Genomic DNA, 15,440 nt, shown 5'->3' with positions numbered 1-15,440 from the left:
GGCTTCTGAGTTTTGCAAACAATACTTTCGACCTGCTGATTGTAACTATATAAAGATGGCCGTAGCGCACTTCATGGGTAAATTATTTCAATTTACTCTTGACTTATTCTTGGCTAAGTAGATGACACTGCAATTTTCTAATGGTTTTGTTGTTATTATTGCTGTCGTGTTGTAATTCCACTATCTCTGACTTTTTGGGGCTTCTCCGAGTTTCCCCGAGACATAATTAGATTCTCTAAAATCTCGTCAAAAACTAGGTTGATGGAAATTGGCAATTTATTGCTTCATATTAACGAATTTAGGGAAACCCCCGAAAATTTGCGGAGAGTGCAAGCACTGCTGCCACACTGGTGATAGGAATATAGTCAAATATTTGACGTTCGATGATATGTCTTTAAAAACATATTATTATTTTGTCTTGTTTTTAGGAATCATTGGTATGCGGGTTTATAATGCGTATAAGTTTATAATGCGGGTTTATAATGCGTATAAGTCTTGCATATATTAGGCGAAATTTTAATAGCCAACTATTTTGCAAATCTAATATTGTCTAAATATAGTGACTTGATTTTAGCTGACCTTATTGAAGCTTACTTGATTAAGTTTCTGTTTGTGTAATGGCGCCTGTGCATGACCCACATAAATAACACACCAATAACCAGCTAGCTATTGTGCTTAGCCAGTATTATAGGAAACCTAAATTCATGATTTTTTGTCCTGGCGTCACTCATGTGATTTCTTCATTCCAGGACATCGATACAGGCCATAACAATAATGAAATGAAAATTGGTGTCTGGTTTTTGCCAAACTGTTGGTGACTTTAAGATTTTGACTAGGTATGCAGGAAACAAGTACAATATTTTAGTGGAAAGCTGGACTTGGTCTGAGCCAAAAAAACCAACGATCTTTATAGTGCGGAACTATCAAGCTTGAGTTTAGCATTTATAATCCTGACATATCCCTAATCAGTATGGTTGATTTAGTCCTAGATCTCCCAGATTATTTACACCCCTAAAACCATTATTTCACCAGATTTTCAGCCTTAGTCTCCATACTAAATTATCACCACTAAGAAAACAAATGTATTTAAAATGAATTCTTTTCACTAATCTATCAAAAAGTAAGAAAGATCGCTTTAGTGAATCTTTATTTACTCGTTACAGAAGCATATTTACTCCTTAGGAGGTAGGGAATACATGTCATGATTGGTATTGAAAAAGGTCTCAATAGCTCTTGCTCAGATACTACCTAATATATTCCAAAATAAAAGCACAGCTTTCAGCTACAAAATAAAATTTTTCATGTTTTCTTATTGAGACTCGTTGAAGGTAATATCGTTGATAGGTTTCCATGAGAAACTTTAAGTATTGACTATTATTTTTCGAGACATAGTTAAAGTTTCTGCAAAATTATTCCTTTATAATCCCAGTAGAATATTTTCAGCTGGGTTCCTAGCGTTTTACAAACTTAGGCTATGATAAAGTCTGCTATGCCCTATACGAATGTATTTACGTCCATTGGAGCTGTCAGAGATAACTTTTAAGGAGTAAAAACATTAAGAAATAATAGTTTTTAATTTTTTTATTTAAATGTTGGTATTGTATTTTATCATAGGGAACTGTTTATAGTTTGAAAACGAGCTTGGTGTTTGCGCTTTGAATTTATTATGTTATGTGGGTGAATAGGGTCCCTTTTAAAAGGGCGGTGTCCATTGAGAAAGCCATTTCGCCGAAAAATTTAACACCTACGCTAATTTTGATTTGCCCAAGTTTAATAAGTAAATCTTAAATAAGTAAATCTTTAATAGATTCGTTGTAATAAGACCCACAAATACCTACAACGAGTCTTTGGGTCCTCACAATAACTTATATACAACGTCTTTGCTCTCCTGTTAAATTATAAAAATATAAAATAAATTCTCTTATTTTGGGCACGAGGATATATGCTATGTAGGCACAGTTTCTTATTTAGTTATATACTTATGAGTCACAGAGATTTGTGTGAATGCATTCTGAAAATCAACCAATTTACTTGGATCTCATTGAATCAAACAGTTCGTGGTAACGAACTGTAGTAAGGAGCGACCTGGCTCAATAGTAACCAAAACTCTAAAAAATGGAATTTTGATACCTATAGCTACATGAAAAGAATCGCATTTTAATGCTGATTTTAAATATATATGTTTCATCAAGTTTAGTCTTACCCATCAAAAGTTACGAGCCTGAGAAAATTTGCGTTATTTTAGAAAATAGGGGGAAACACGCCCTAAAAGTCATAGAATCTTTACGAAAATCACACCATCAGATTCAGCGTATCAGAGAACCCTACTGTAAAAGTTTCAAACTCCTATCTACTAAAATCCCCGCTCTTTACGCTAAATTTTTTTTACTGTTTTAAAAAGAAGAATTGAGAGAAAGAGTCAAACTTTAGCGCAAAGAGGGGGGCGTTGATGAGGAGGCAGCCTCTTTCATATACGAAGTAATTTCTGTTCGTTTTAAGTTTTAATGTCGCTCCTTACTTTCAGTTAAAAAACTTGTTTTTTTCATTTAATTCTACACAGAGTCTAGCATCTTGTGCCATTCAAAACACAAGACTTGATTTGAGGTGTCTTTCCAAACCAGGAATTTCTAGGTTTATTTTCAAGACTTCGCCCTACTATGGCTCTGTTGTTGCTGGGTGTATTATGACGAACACTGCACCTGGGATCGAAACTAGAGCTTAAACTGTAGCTTTTTTCTTAATAATGTATATTCTACAGCTGATCGAAACTTTTTGAACGTTAAATGAGCTCTGGGGAAAAATTAGAATCTTTTTAGAAGTTGCAGCAACAGATAAGGAATTCCTTTTGGGTAGGCTATTAAGAACATAACTTTTTTGCTTATTAAATTTATAAAGAGAGGTGACCACTGCACAAAAGTACTTTAAAGTCTTCTTTCCCTTTCTTCAGAACACAATGTTGACTTCACAGCCTATACCGAATTTCTGTGAGTTTGCATGAATACAATTAATATAAATAAATATACTTACCTAGGGTAATCCAAATGAAAGAACGGCTCTCTCAGTATTCCAATAGGTAGAACTATAAATAAATAAATTCTATTAATATGATTAATTTTATTAAATAAACATTAAGCTGATGAAAAGACCTGAATGAGAGTATAGGCTAGCATTTCCAGGAAGAGGCTCAGGACCCACCCATGTAATTGTCCTTAAGGGTGGAGGGACAAACAGTTATATACGATCCGTAAATATTCACTTACAACATTCTGGAATTAAATTAAACCCATTATCTTGAACACCTACCCTCTCCCTAAATATCAAACCTTTTATCTCATGCGTGAAATAATTTTGCAAACGATAAAGCAGCAACCCAAACGCAAGAGTGACGAAAACTTAGTCTCAGTTCGTATATCCAGAAAAAAACTCGTATGCGAATACACGTTTTGTACATTTTGTTCTTTTTTTTACCATTGCCATATTTGTCAAACAGTTCGTGGTAACGAACTGTAGTAAGGAGCGACCCGGCTCAATAGTAACCAAAACTCTAAAGAATTGAATTTTGATATCAATAGCTACATCAAAAGAATCGCATTTTAATGCTGATTTTAAATATATAAGTTTCATCAAGTTTAGTCCTACCCATCAAAAGTTACGAGCCTGAGAAAATTTGCCTTACTTATAAAAATAGGGGGAAACAACCCCTAAAAGTCGTAGGATCTTAACGAAAATGACACCATCAGATTCAGCGTATCAGAGAACCCTACTGTAGAAGTTTCAAGCTCCTATCTACAAAAATGTGGAATTTTGTATTTTTTGCCAGAAGACAAATCACGGGTGCGTGTTTATTTGTTTGTTTTTTTTTTTTTTTTTTTTTCCCAGGGGTCATCGTATCGACCAAGTGGTCCTAGAATGTCGCAAGAGGGCTCATTCTAACGGAAATGAAAAGTTCTAGTGCCCTTTTTAAGTGACCAAAAAATTTGGAGGGCATCTAGGCCCCCTCCCACGCTCATTTTTTTCCCAAAGTCAACGGATCAAAATTTTGAGATAGCCATTTTGTTCAACGTAGTCGAAAACCATAATAACTATGTCTTTGGGGATGACTTACTCCCCCACAATCCCTGGGGGAGGGGCTGCAAGTTACAAACTTTGACCAGTGTTTACATATAGTAATGGTTATTGGGAAGTGTACAGACGTTTTCAGGGGGATTTTATTTTATTTGGGGGTGGGGCTGAGGAGAGGGGGCTATGTTGGAGGATCTTTCCTTGGAGGAATCTGTCATGGGGGAAGAAAAATTCAATGAAAAGGGCGCAGGATTCTCTAGCATTACTATAAGAAAACAATGAAAAATAAACATGAAAACGTTTTTTCAAATGAAAGGAAGAAGTAGCATTGAAACTTAAAACGAACAGAGATTATTACGCATATGAGGGGTTCTAAAAATACTTTAGCATAAAGAGCGAGGTATTTAGGAGGAGATAAATACCTTGCTCTTTATGCTAAAGTATTTTTAGTAATTTCAACTATTTATTCTACGGCCTTTCTGATTCAGGGGTCATTCTTAAAGAATTGGGACAAAACTTACGATTTAGTGTAAAGAGCGAGGTATTAACGAGGGTACAAACCCCCTCGTATACATAATAAAAATATAAGGTTATGAAAGTTTGTTACGTAAGTTAATTCTTAAGTTACGCATATTTTTTACTAATAAAAACGTTCGTTAAAATTAAAAGTTCTAGTTGTCTTTTTAAGTAACCGAAAAATTACAGGGCAACTAGGCCTCCTTCCTCACCCCTTATTTCTCAAAATCATCTGACCAAAACTAAGAGAAAGCCATTTAGCCAAAAAAGGAATTAATATGCAAATTTCATTTTAATAATTTATGTGCGGAGAGCCAAAACCAAACATGCATTAATTCAAAAACGTTCAGAAATTAAATAAAAAAAAACTAATTTTTTTAGCTGAAAGTAAGGAGCGACATTAAAACTTAAAACGAACAGAAATTACTCCGTATATGAAATGGGTTGTCCCCTCCACAATCCCTCGCTCTTTACGCAAAAGTTTGACTTTTTGCCACAATTCTACTTTTTAAAACAATTAAAAGCTTTAGCGTAAAGAGCGAGGGATTGTGGAGGGGACAACCCATTTCATATACGGAGTAATTTCTGTTCGTTTTAAGTTTTAATGTCGCTCCTTACTTTCAGCTAAAAAAATTAGTTTTTTTTTATTTATCTTATGCAGAGATATTGATAGGAGAGTGTGCATTCTCTCTCAAAACCTCTTGCTTTTCTTTTCCTTTTCTTTTTTCGCATATTTTTTGCAATTGTGTTATACTCACGTTTTTTCTTCCACTGTCGTTGAATTAGTATTTTTCTTGATCATGGTCCATTTTATTTGCCATACAATGTCGTGAAATAAGTATTTTTCTTGATAATAGTCTATTTCTTTAGCCAGCCTTACAAAGGGCACTTCCTTAATTAATATAGTTTAAACTGCTCGCTTGCTTATAAATTCAAATCATTAAATTCAAATAAAGTCGTCAAGTATTCCTACAAACTAACAGATGTAGTTCAGAAAGCTGCTGTAACAATAATAGACAAAATTACTCTTTAGTTTTATCAAAGCAAAAGAGATCTCCTACTAGAAGGACAAGTTTGTCCAGAAAGATGACACTGCCTCTGAATTTGAAGAGTCTTAGATATTTCCTATTTTTTGCTCTTCGTCAATAGCTGGAAATTTTTCAAAACCTAAGGGGTCTTGTTCATTTACGAACTCTGAGGCGCGTAAACAGTCAATGTTCGTCCAGAATCGTATACTGAACTGTAAAGATAGACTTGTCCTATATAGTCCACTAGTAATATCTAATTAAAACGAAAATATAGGGATAGCATCTCCATAACCTGCTGAAAATAATAGCGAAACAACTATCGTAAGGGATGTCCATCTAAATCTAGAAGCAACTTAATCAGCTTGACTTTTTCCAACTATTTTATCATGACCTCTGGATCAACCGTTAAAACTCATTACATGTTTTACGCAAAAAGTGAGTTTTTACCAATTAGAGTTTTAAGTTTCTAGAAGACATGAAAAATAGTGATAAACATTGAATCATAAATATTCTGAATCGAAAAAGAGAATTCTCAAGGTTTATCAAATGTCAGCAAACGACCTAGCAAGGGGACAAAAAAAAGAAGAGCCAAAAGGGGATACAAGATTTTCAATGTACACCGGTGATATATAATGTATCTAAATCAGAACAATAAAATATGCAAAATGCATTTGAAGTGCTACACAGCTAAGATATGCAAATAGAAGGTAATATTTATCTTTATGGTTTTCTTTTATATTTGGCGGATAGGAAAGTATGTACGTTACATCACGAAAAAAGATGAGATGACAAAGAAAAACAGGAATGAACTGGGCAATGTCAGAAGTGCTCTCAGAAGGTTTTCTATTATTTAGTATTTTAGATTATAACTCTACCTTTTCCATACGGACTACGTGTTACAAGGGAATGTGACATAAACTATAAAATGACCTTGAGCCATTGGGACGATTTTTAAAACACTGTTGAGTTTGTGAGAAGTACTGCTTACGTCCTGTGACCAATGTCAATAGGAAGCTCGCTCCGGAAGAAACCACATCATTATTTGCCGATGTCATGATAACTTTTGGAATTACGAGGCTAGAAGGGCTTAGAGGCTTAGACATTTGTTAGCTTTTAGTTTGTTTAAAAATGGTCTTATAGGGCTGTTAGAAAAATTAATAAGAAACATCTTGTAATTTGTGAAACTAAAACATCCTCATGTAGATAATTCTTTTATTTTAGACCCATTGTACTATTCTTCGTTTTTCCTTCATTCTCTCTCCCATTTAGTTTCCCTTAATTCATATTAACATTCGAATATATTTAACATATGTTGTTGTAGTTTTGTAACGTAACAAATAGACATTCTTCTTTTGAATAGACCTTTGTTTTATGTAAAATATCCAATTTTGTTAGCCCTCCCCATCCTAATTCATCTCAGAACAACAAATCCATAATAAAATAAAGCTTTATGAGATGGAGAGAGAAAAACAAAGTCGGAGACAGTGAGAAAACAGATAAAGAGGGAGAGAGAGAGAAAAGAGAAAGAGAGAGAGTGAAAGAGAGAGAGAGAGAAAGGGAGAGAGATATACAGACAGACGAAGAGGAAGAGCTTCTTGTACAAAGCCCTCAATGCAAAAATAACAAAAATGCATACTTACTAACTTCGTTTGAAGCAGGAATATGGTAGGCATCTACAGTAAATGGCACTATTTCCCAATCTCTAGAATAAATGGATGTTTAAGCTAGTTGATTTTTAATGAATTAATAATGATCCCAATTTAAAAACTCAACCTATTTGTAATGGTTTTACTTTTGTGATGTTTAGGTACTTCTTGTGACAAAATCTTAGGCAGGACGTTTTGTGTTTTCTGTCTTAGTTTTTTTTTTCCTTCACAGTTCGTGGTAACGAGTTGTAAGTAAGAAGCCATTCGGCTCAATAGCAACCAAAAATTTTACAGAGGAAATTGCTACATTCTAAGAATTTGCTTTTTATTGTGATTTCAAATATATAAATATAAATATAAATATATATATATATATATATATATATATATATATATATATATATATATATATATATATATATATATATATATATATATATATATATATATATATATATATATATATATATATATATATATATATATATGTTTAATGTTACCCATCAAAAGCTAAATGCCATGGAAAACTTACACAATTTCTTAAAAGTACCCCCAAAGGTCTTGAAAACACGTTAAATTTCTTAAAAACACCCCCAAAAGTCGAGCGATCTTGACAAAATTACGCACTATTAGATTCAGTATATTGTAAAATTCAATTGGAGGGGTTTCAAGCTCATATCTACAAAAACGTCGAATTCCTTTTTTTTTGCCAAAAGAAAGACCATGGATGCATGTTTATTTGTTTGCTGTTCTTATGTGCTTAGGGGTGATCGTACCAAACCAATGGTCCTAAGAGACTGGAAGAAGGCTCATTCAAACGGAGGTTAAGTTTAATTATATATATTATGTTTAATGTTATATATATGTTTAATGTTATCCATCAAAAGCTAAAAGCCAGGAAAACTTAAACATTTTCTTAAAAGAAAAAATCTCCCCCAAAAGTTGAGCGATCTTGACAAAAATTACGCACTACTAGATTCAGCATATTGTAAAACCCAATTGTAGCGGTTTCAAGCTCATATCGACAAAAACGTGGAATTTCTTTTTTTTGCCAAAAGAAAGACCATGGATGCATGTTTATTTGTTTGCTGTTCTTATTTTGCTCAGGGATGATCGTACCAAACCAACGATCCTAGGAGACTGGAAGAAGGCTGATTCGAACGGAGGTTAAATTTTCTAGTTGAGAAAGTTCTTTTTGATTTCAGTTGAAGTTGTTTTTCATATTTAATAGCTTGCAACAGTTTAATTTCCACCTAATAATCTTTTGAGCAAAACTGTCTTTATGCTTGGTCCGAGACAGCACATGACATTTTCTCCTAATAAATATAAATATAAATATAAATATATATATATATATATATATATATATATATATATATATATATATATATATATATATATATATATATGTATATATATATATATATATATATATATATATATATATATATATATATATATATATATATATATATATATATATATATATATATATATATATATCAATCAATCAATCAATTTATTAATACTAAAAGAAAAACTATTACAAAAGTAAAGCAGTTACTAGGCCCAAGAAGCTTTGCTTGTAATGGACCCCAGAGAACAAGAATAAAACACTTTTATAAAATATATAAAAAACATTTTCGAGACATTTTTTGACATTTTCCGAGACAGCACTACAACAAATGGTTTTATTATTTAAGGATTTTCCCATCTATTAAGCATTTTCTTTGTTTACATTTATTACAATGCACCAAAGCAATTGAAAATTTTCAATTGCTATATATATATATATTTAATATATATCTATATTATATATATATATATATATATATATATATATATATATATATATATATATATATATATATATATATATATATATATATATATATATATATATATATTACAACCAGGACTCTAGTTGAACTTCGCTAGTTGAACTTCAAGAAGAGTCCTGGTTGAACTTCGCTGAGGTAAGGATGCTGGGACTTTTTTGAAAAATTGTTCATTTTAGTTTTATTGATTTTATCCTCTTGTAAGTTATTTTTTCTTATTTTTATTGCTGAGGAGGGCCCTTGGACGTTCTCAGCAACTCTAATTCATTCTATTCATTCTAATTTGTTTCCCACTGTCTTGAGAAATTCACTATTGTTCTTCTTGTTTTTGGTGTTTGTATATGTATATATATATCAATGAATCTCATAGCTAATTGTAACTTACCGTTTTCTAGCTGGAGTAACATCCATTTTGAAGATATTACTTGAAGCAAATCGTGTATGAAGCCTCAACACGTTGAAAAAGAAGTTTTCTTCTTCAATATATACCTAAAAACATATACGTTTTTTATATATATTTACCTTTTTTTGTAAAAAGAGGGAAGTGCTTTTCAATAAAAGTATAAAAAAAAAAAGTTTCGCTTAGCAAAAAAGACAGCAATAATAATAAGCTTTGAAATTTGGTTTATACATATTGAGAAACATTTCTTCGACGTGTCAAAGAAAATCAGCTTTCTTATCATTTCCAGCAGATCTTTCTTATCTATATTTATGATAGAAATTATGCATAATAGATTTTACTAAGAAGAAAAGAAACGATAGGAAAACTGGAAATTTGATTCCTAATGTGATTAATTCAAATAATTATACCAGGTCTCAAACTATATCAACAGATTACAATGATGTGAGTTCAACCAACAAAAGGGCATCACCTGATTATATTTGCACGTATCTCTAGCTTTCAATAATCATACAGACATAAGGAAATATTATCAGTTGGTTATTTGCACTGGCTTTACCGATGGATATTAGATAGACTGTGGAGCAATATTTTTTGTTCGTTTTAAGATTCAACTTAGCTCTTTACTTCCCTTAGAAAAACTTTTTTTATTGTAAATTAACCTTGTTTTTAATCTTGTTGTTTATCGAAAATTTCCTCGTAATTCCGGTTCAACACTTAAAGCATTATCCCTGTGTAGGATTGCGATGTTATATTTTAGCATCGTAAATTTAAATTTTTCTAACGTATTTACATATGAGACTCTCAAGTTCCAACCGTTAAGCAAACCTGTCCAGATTTGTTACAACTAAGGTGCTTTTTTGCATTGCAATCCAATACATAGTGTCTGAAAATTAGTTGAATCAGACCTCAAACTGTCAGAAAATACAAATGTTTGTTCAATGCAATTTAAAAAAAAAACTTGGTCTCCTTGTGTGTGCTTTCATTTGTCTGTTTTTTTTTTGTGGTTGCAAACGCATTTATTATATTATGAAAGTTTAATTTTATATAAATCACTCTCATGTCTAAGCATTTACTAGTAGGGAGGTGAGTAAAAAGATTTAAAAAAAGCGTTTTAACCGTCAGATTTTACTTTTTAAAATGTCTTTTTTTCGGAGTATAGCATAAGTGTGGCCATAATTATATCTTTTTACTCTTTCACAGAAAGGGGAGGGGTATGGCTTCACCAAGGTAATGCTCTTTGTTTCATTTTTCGGAAAATTTGTCAAATTTACCCAAATTAAAATCAAAATCATTTTGCACGGATAATTCTCTGGGCAAAATTACCTTTGAATAATCTTCCTCCAATGCTGTGATATTGAAAATCTTTTCAGGATAAGCCACCTCATTACCCATCAATACTACCTATAAAAGAAAAAAATTCGAATAATAAAATAATAATACTAATTATAAATGAATAATATATACATGGAATAATAAAAAGCAAATTTTTTGTATAATCGGTGATTACGTAAATGCTAATTCCAATCTGAAAATAATCACAAAACTAAAAACTTTCAGCAAATTTCGTTTGGGGGAGGAAGGATAGAAAATGTCAAGAAAGGTGAACTTTTGACGCTTCAAGCCCTCCCCCCATTTTAAAAAGATGCACCGGTCCTCCCTCATAACAGGTGATATTCTGTTATACTGTTATACACCGGTGAAAACAAAATATCAAGCCTCAAATAAACTTAGTTAATTGAAACTTTAAAATAAATGTTTATGCAAACGGATAATGTTTTAAGGACTATGTGCATCTTTTGGAATTAATGAACCATCGCATGAAACTACTGCATCTGAAACTGTAGTAAGGAGCGACCCGGCTCAATAGTAACCAAAACTCTAAAAAATTGAATTTTGATATCAATAGCTACATCAAAAGAATCGCATTTTAAAGCTGATTTTAAATATATAAGTTTCATCAAGTTTAGTCTTACCCATCAAAAGTTACGAGCCTGAGAAAATTTGCCTTATTTAGGAAAATAGGGGGAAACACCCCCTAAAAGTTGTAGGATCTTCACGAAAATGACACCATCAGATTCAACGTATCAGAGAACCATACTGTAGAAGTTTCAAGCTCCTATCTACAAAAATGTGGAATTTTGTAATTTTTGCCAGAAGACAAATCACGGGTGTGTGTTTATTTTTTGTTTATTTTTTTTTTCCCAGGGGTGATCGTATCGACCAAGTGGTTCTAGAATGTCGCAAGAGGGCTCATTCTAACGGAAATGAAAAGTTCAAAAATGAAAAATTGGAGGGCATCTAGGCCCCCTCCCACGCTCATTTTTTCCCAAAGTCAACGGATCAAAATTTTGAGATAGCCATTTTGTTCAGCATAGTCAAAAACCATAATAACTATGTCTTTGGGGATGACTTACTCCCCCACAATCCCTGGGGGAGGGGCTGCAAGTTACAAACTTTGACCAGTGTTTACATATAGTAATGGTTATTTGGAAGTGTACAGACGTTTTCGGGGGGATTTTATTTTGTTTGGGGCTGGGGCTGAGGAGAGGGGGCTATGTTGGAGGATCTTTCCTTGGAGGAATCTGTCATGGGGGAAGAAAAATTCAATGAAAAGGGCGCAGGATTCTCTAGCATTACTATAAGAAAACAATGAAAAATAAACATGAACACGTTTTTTCAAATGAAAGGAAAAAGTAGCATTGAAACTTAAAACGAACAGAGATATTACGCATATGAGGGGTTCTAAAAATACTTTAGCATAAAGAGCGAGGTATTTAGGAGGAGATAAATACCTTGCTCTTTATGCTAAAGTATTTTTAGTAATTTCAACTATTTATTCTACGGCCTTTCTGATTCAGGGGTCATTCTTAAAGAATTGGTACAAAACTTACGATTTAGTGTAAAGAGCGAGGTATTAACGAGGGTACAAACCCCCTCGTATACAAAATAAAAATATAAAGTTATGAAAGTTTGTTACGTAAGTTAATTCTTAAGTTACGTATATTTTTTACTAATAAAAACGTTCGTTACAAATTAAAAGTTCTAGTTGCCTTTTTAAGTAACCGAAAAATTGGAGGGCAACTAGGCCTCCTTCTCCATCCCTTATTTCTCAAAATCGTCTGATCAAAACTAAGAGAAAGCCATTTAGCCAAAAAAAGACTTAATATACAAATTTCATTTTAATAATTTATGTGCGGAGAGCCAAAACCAGACATGCATTAATTCAAAAACGTTCAGAAATTAAATAAAAAAAAACTAATTTTTTTAGCTGAAAGTAAGGAGCGACATTAAAACTTAAAGCGAACAGAAATTACTCCGTATATGAAATGTGTTGTCCCCTCCGCAATCCCTCACTTTTTACGCTAAAGTTTGACTCTTTGCCACAATTCTACTTTTTAAAACAATTAAAAGCTTTAGCGTAAAGAGCGAGGGATTGCGGAGGGGACAACCCATTTCATATACGGAGTAATTTCTGTTCGTTTTAAGTTTTAATGTCGCTCCTTACTTTCAGATAAAAAAAATTAGTTTTTTTTTATTTAATTAATTTCGAATCGATTGTCTATGGGTATCTCAGAATTCTCTTTTTTGGCCCCGACACAATTGTTATTTTGTGCCACAAAATAAGTTACTAGTCCCTAGAAAGAAAGTTACTAGTCCCTCAAGACGTTATTACGCACATATGGGTCTGACGCAATACTATAGTGCACGTGTATAGTACACCCACGTAATAGGGTTTGCTTGTTACATCATAGGAAAATGTCTTCCAAGAGATGGAAACGTTAATTACATCGTATGGAATATTTACTTCTGCGTGTTACATAATAGGGAGTAAAAACCTACGAGGGCCAAGACTTCCTTACTTCAGGATTACCGTGGTTGTTACGTAATGACGGGGGGGGGGCATGTGGGACATGACGCAATCTTACACGTGGGTGTTACGTAATTAGGGGGGCACACGTGGATGTTATGTAATGACAGCACACACGTGGGATGTTACGCAATGACGGTACACACATCGGTGTTACATAATACTTCGAGATTTTATTCTTCTTAATTACATTTTCTTTCAAGGCGTTTTTCCTTCTTTCAAGGCTTTTTTTCTTTCAAGGCGTTTTTTTCTTTCAAGGCGTTTTTTCTTCTTTCAAGACGTTTTTTTTCTTTTTGAGATTTCATTTTTCTTTCAATAAGTTTTTCTCAGGAAACCTTTATTTTCTAATGATGTTTGTCCCCTTATCGTTGGTCTATTTAAAAAAAACTGGCTATCTCAAATTTTCATTTGATGCATTTGGGGAAAAGAGGGTGGTATCTATGCTTGGATCGCTTTTGACTCCTAAAAAGGGAACTAAAACTTTCAGTTTTTAATCAAATGAGCCACCTTCAAAGTTTATACGGCCACCCCTTACATACCTCCGGGGCATAACTTAAAATACTTGCCCCCGGACTCTGGGGGGTTTAGTCAACCCCAGAGTTTTCGCTATCTGATGTTTGAACTATTTTAAAAATGGCCATCTCAAAACTTTTTTCGGATGTGTTTGGGTAAAAAAGCGCTAGGAGGGGCTTGTTGCCCTCTTTTGACTCTTAAAAGTAAACTAGAACTATCAATTTCCAATCAAATGAGCCCTCTCCGAAGCTTATATGAGCATCCCTTCCATAAGAATCATATATACCCCCCGAACATAACTTATAACGCCTGCCCCCGGACCCTGAGAAGGTGCGTCGACAACTCCCAGTTTTTCTTATCTGACCATTGAACTATTTTTAACAAAATGTCAAGATTTTTACCGGATGGGTTTGGGAAAAAAGGCCTGGGTGGGGTTAGTTGCCCTCCAATATCTTTTGATTCGATTTCCAATCAAATGAGGCCTCCGTGAAGTTGATACAAGCATCCCTTCCATAAAAACCATATATGCCCCCATGGAATAACTGATAACGCCTGCCCCCGGGTCCTGGGGGGTTGTGTCGACCCCGAAGTCTTCGTTATATGATCTATGAACTGTTTTTTTTTTTAAATGGCTATTTTAAAGTTCTTATCGGATGGGTTAAAGGAAAATGGGCGTGAAGGGGGGACTAGTTGCCCTCCCACCTCTTTTGATTCTTATTAAGAGAACTAGAACTTTCAATTTCCAATAAAATGAGCCTTCTCTAAAATCTATAGAAGTATCCCTTCCATAAGAACCATTTATGCTTCCATGGAATAACTTACAATGCCTACCCCTTGACCCTGGAGGGTTGTGTCGACAGCAGAGTTTTTATTATATGATATTTGAACTATTTTTAACAGAAGGGTTATCTCAAAATTTTTATCGGATACACTTTGGAAAAAAGGGCGTGGGGGGAGGCTAGTTACCATCCGGTCATTTGTGACTCTTAAAAAGGGCACTAGAACTCTTGATTTCTAATCGAATGAGCCCCCTTTGAAGTTTCTACAACGACCCCTTCCATATGAAGTACCTCTGGGGAAAAAAACAATAATAATAAAACATTGGAGCCATATGGCCTTTACTACAGGCGAAGCTATAGCTGAATTGCTGAAAGCTCAGCAGTTCAATATTTTGTTTCGCTCTGAATTTCTTTTTATTTCAGTGTTGTAAGTACAAAATAAATATCACTGATATAATTCCCCTTCAGTAAACGTAAGGAGGCAGTAGCCGAACTAATGTTTGTAGTAATTTTTGTTCATTTTAAGCTTGATTTCAATCTGTCGAAATGTAGCTTATAACCCTAGTAATAATAACGAGATTCACTAAAATTGGAACTAATAGGGAAGTGACTATTAAATATTAAAATCTAAACAGCAAAATTTGATTCTGTTATACGGAATTTTTAGCTAAAATCTGCAAACCTTTTCAATCAGCTTTTCTTTCATTTCTGGTTCTATCCAATCCTGTTCCCATAAAAAACTTTCGAAAGATCTTCTAATTTCGTGTATCAAATGGGTTACCTAAAA

At 33.3% G+C, this 15,440-nt stretch overlaps 1 protein-coding gene across 2 annotated transcripts in view; it reads right to left on the bottom strand.

Annotated features, from left to right (window-relative positions):
- The window catches only part of LOC136027362 (neprilysin-1-like), a 159,578-nt gene that overhangs the window by 26,274 nt on the left and 117,864 nt on the right, over positions 1 to 15,440 (bottom strand). For both annotated transcript variants that reach the window (XM_065704529.1, XM_065704530.1), the window contains 5 exons: positions 15,336 to 15,434; positions 10,817 to 10,894; positions 9,476 to 9,579; positions 7,247 to 7,308; positions 3,028 to 3,079 (listed from right to left, as the gene is read on the bottom strand). In XM_065704529.1, coding sequence (XP_065560601.1) covers positions 3,028 to 3,079; positions 7,247 to 7,308; positions 9,476 to 9,579; positions 10,817 to 10,894; positions 15,336 to 15,434 — 395 coding nt within the window. The remainder of the gene's footprint in view (positions 1 to 3,027; positions 3,080 to 7,246; positions 7,309 to 9,475; positions 9,580 to 10,816; positions 10,895 to 15,335; positions 15,435 to 15,440) is intronic.

This window comes from Artemia franciscana, chromosome 5, assembly GCF_032884065.1.
Source record: "Artemia franciscana chromosome 5, ASM3288406v1, whole genome shotgun sequence".
Taxonomy (NCBI): Eukaryota; Metazoa; Arthropoda; class Branchiopoda; order Anostraca; family Artemiidae; genus Artemia; species Artemia franciscana.
The sequence above is the reverse complement of the archived record's forward strand: the minus strand, read 5'-3'. Positions and strand labels throughout refer to the sequence as shown.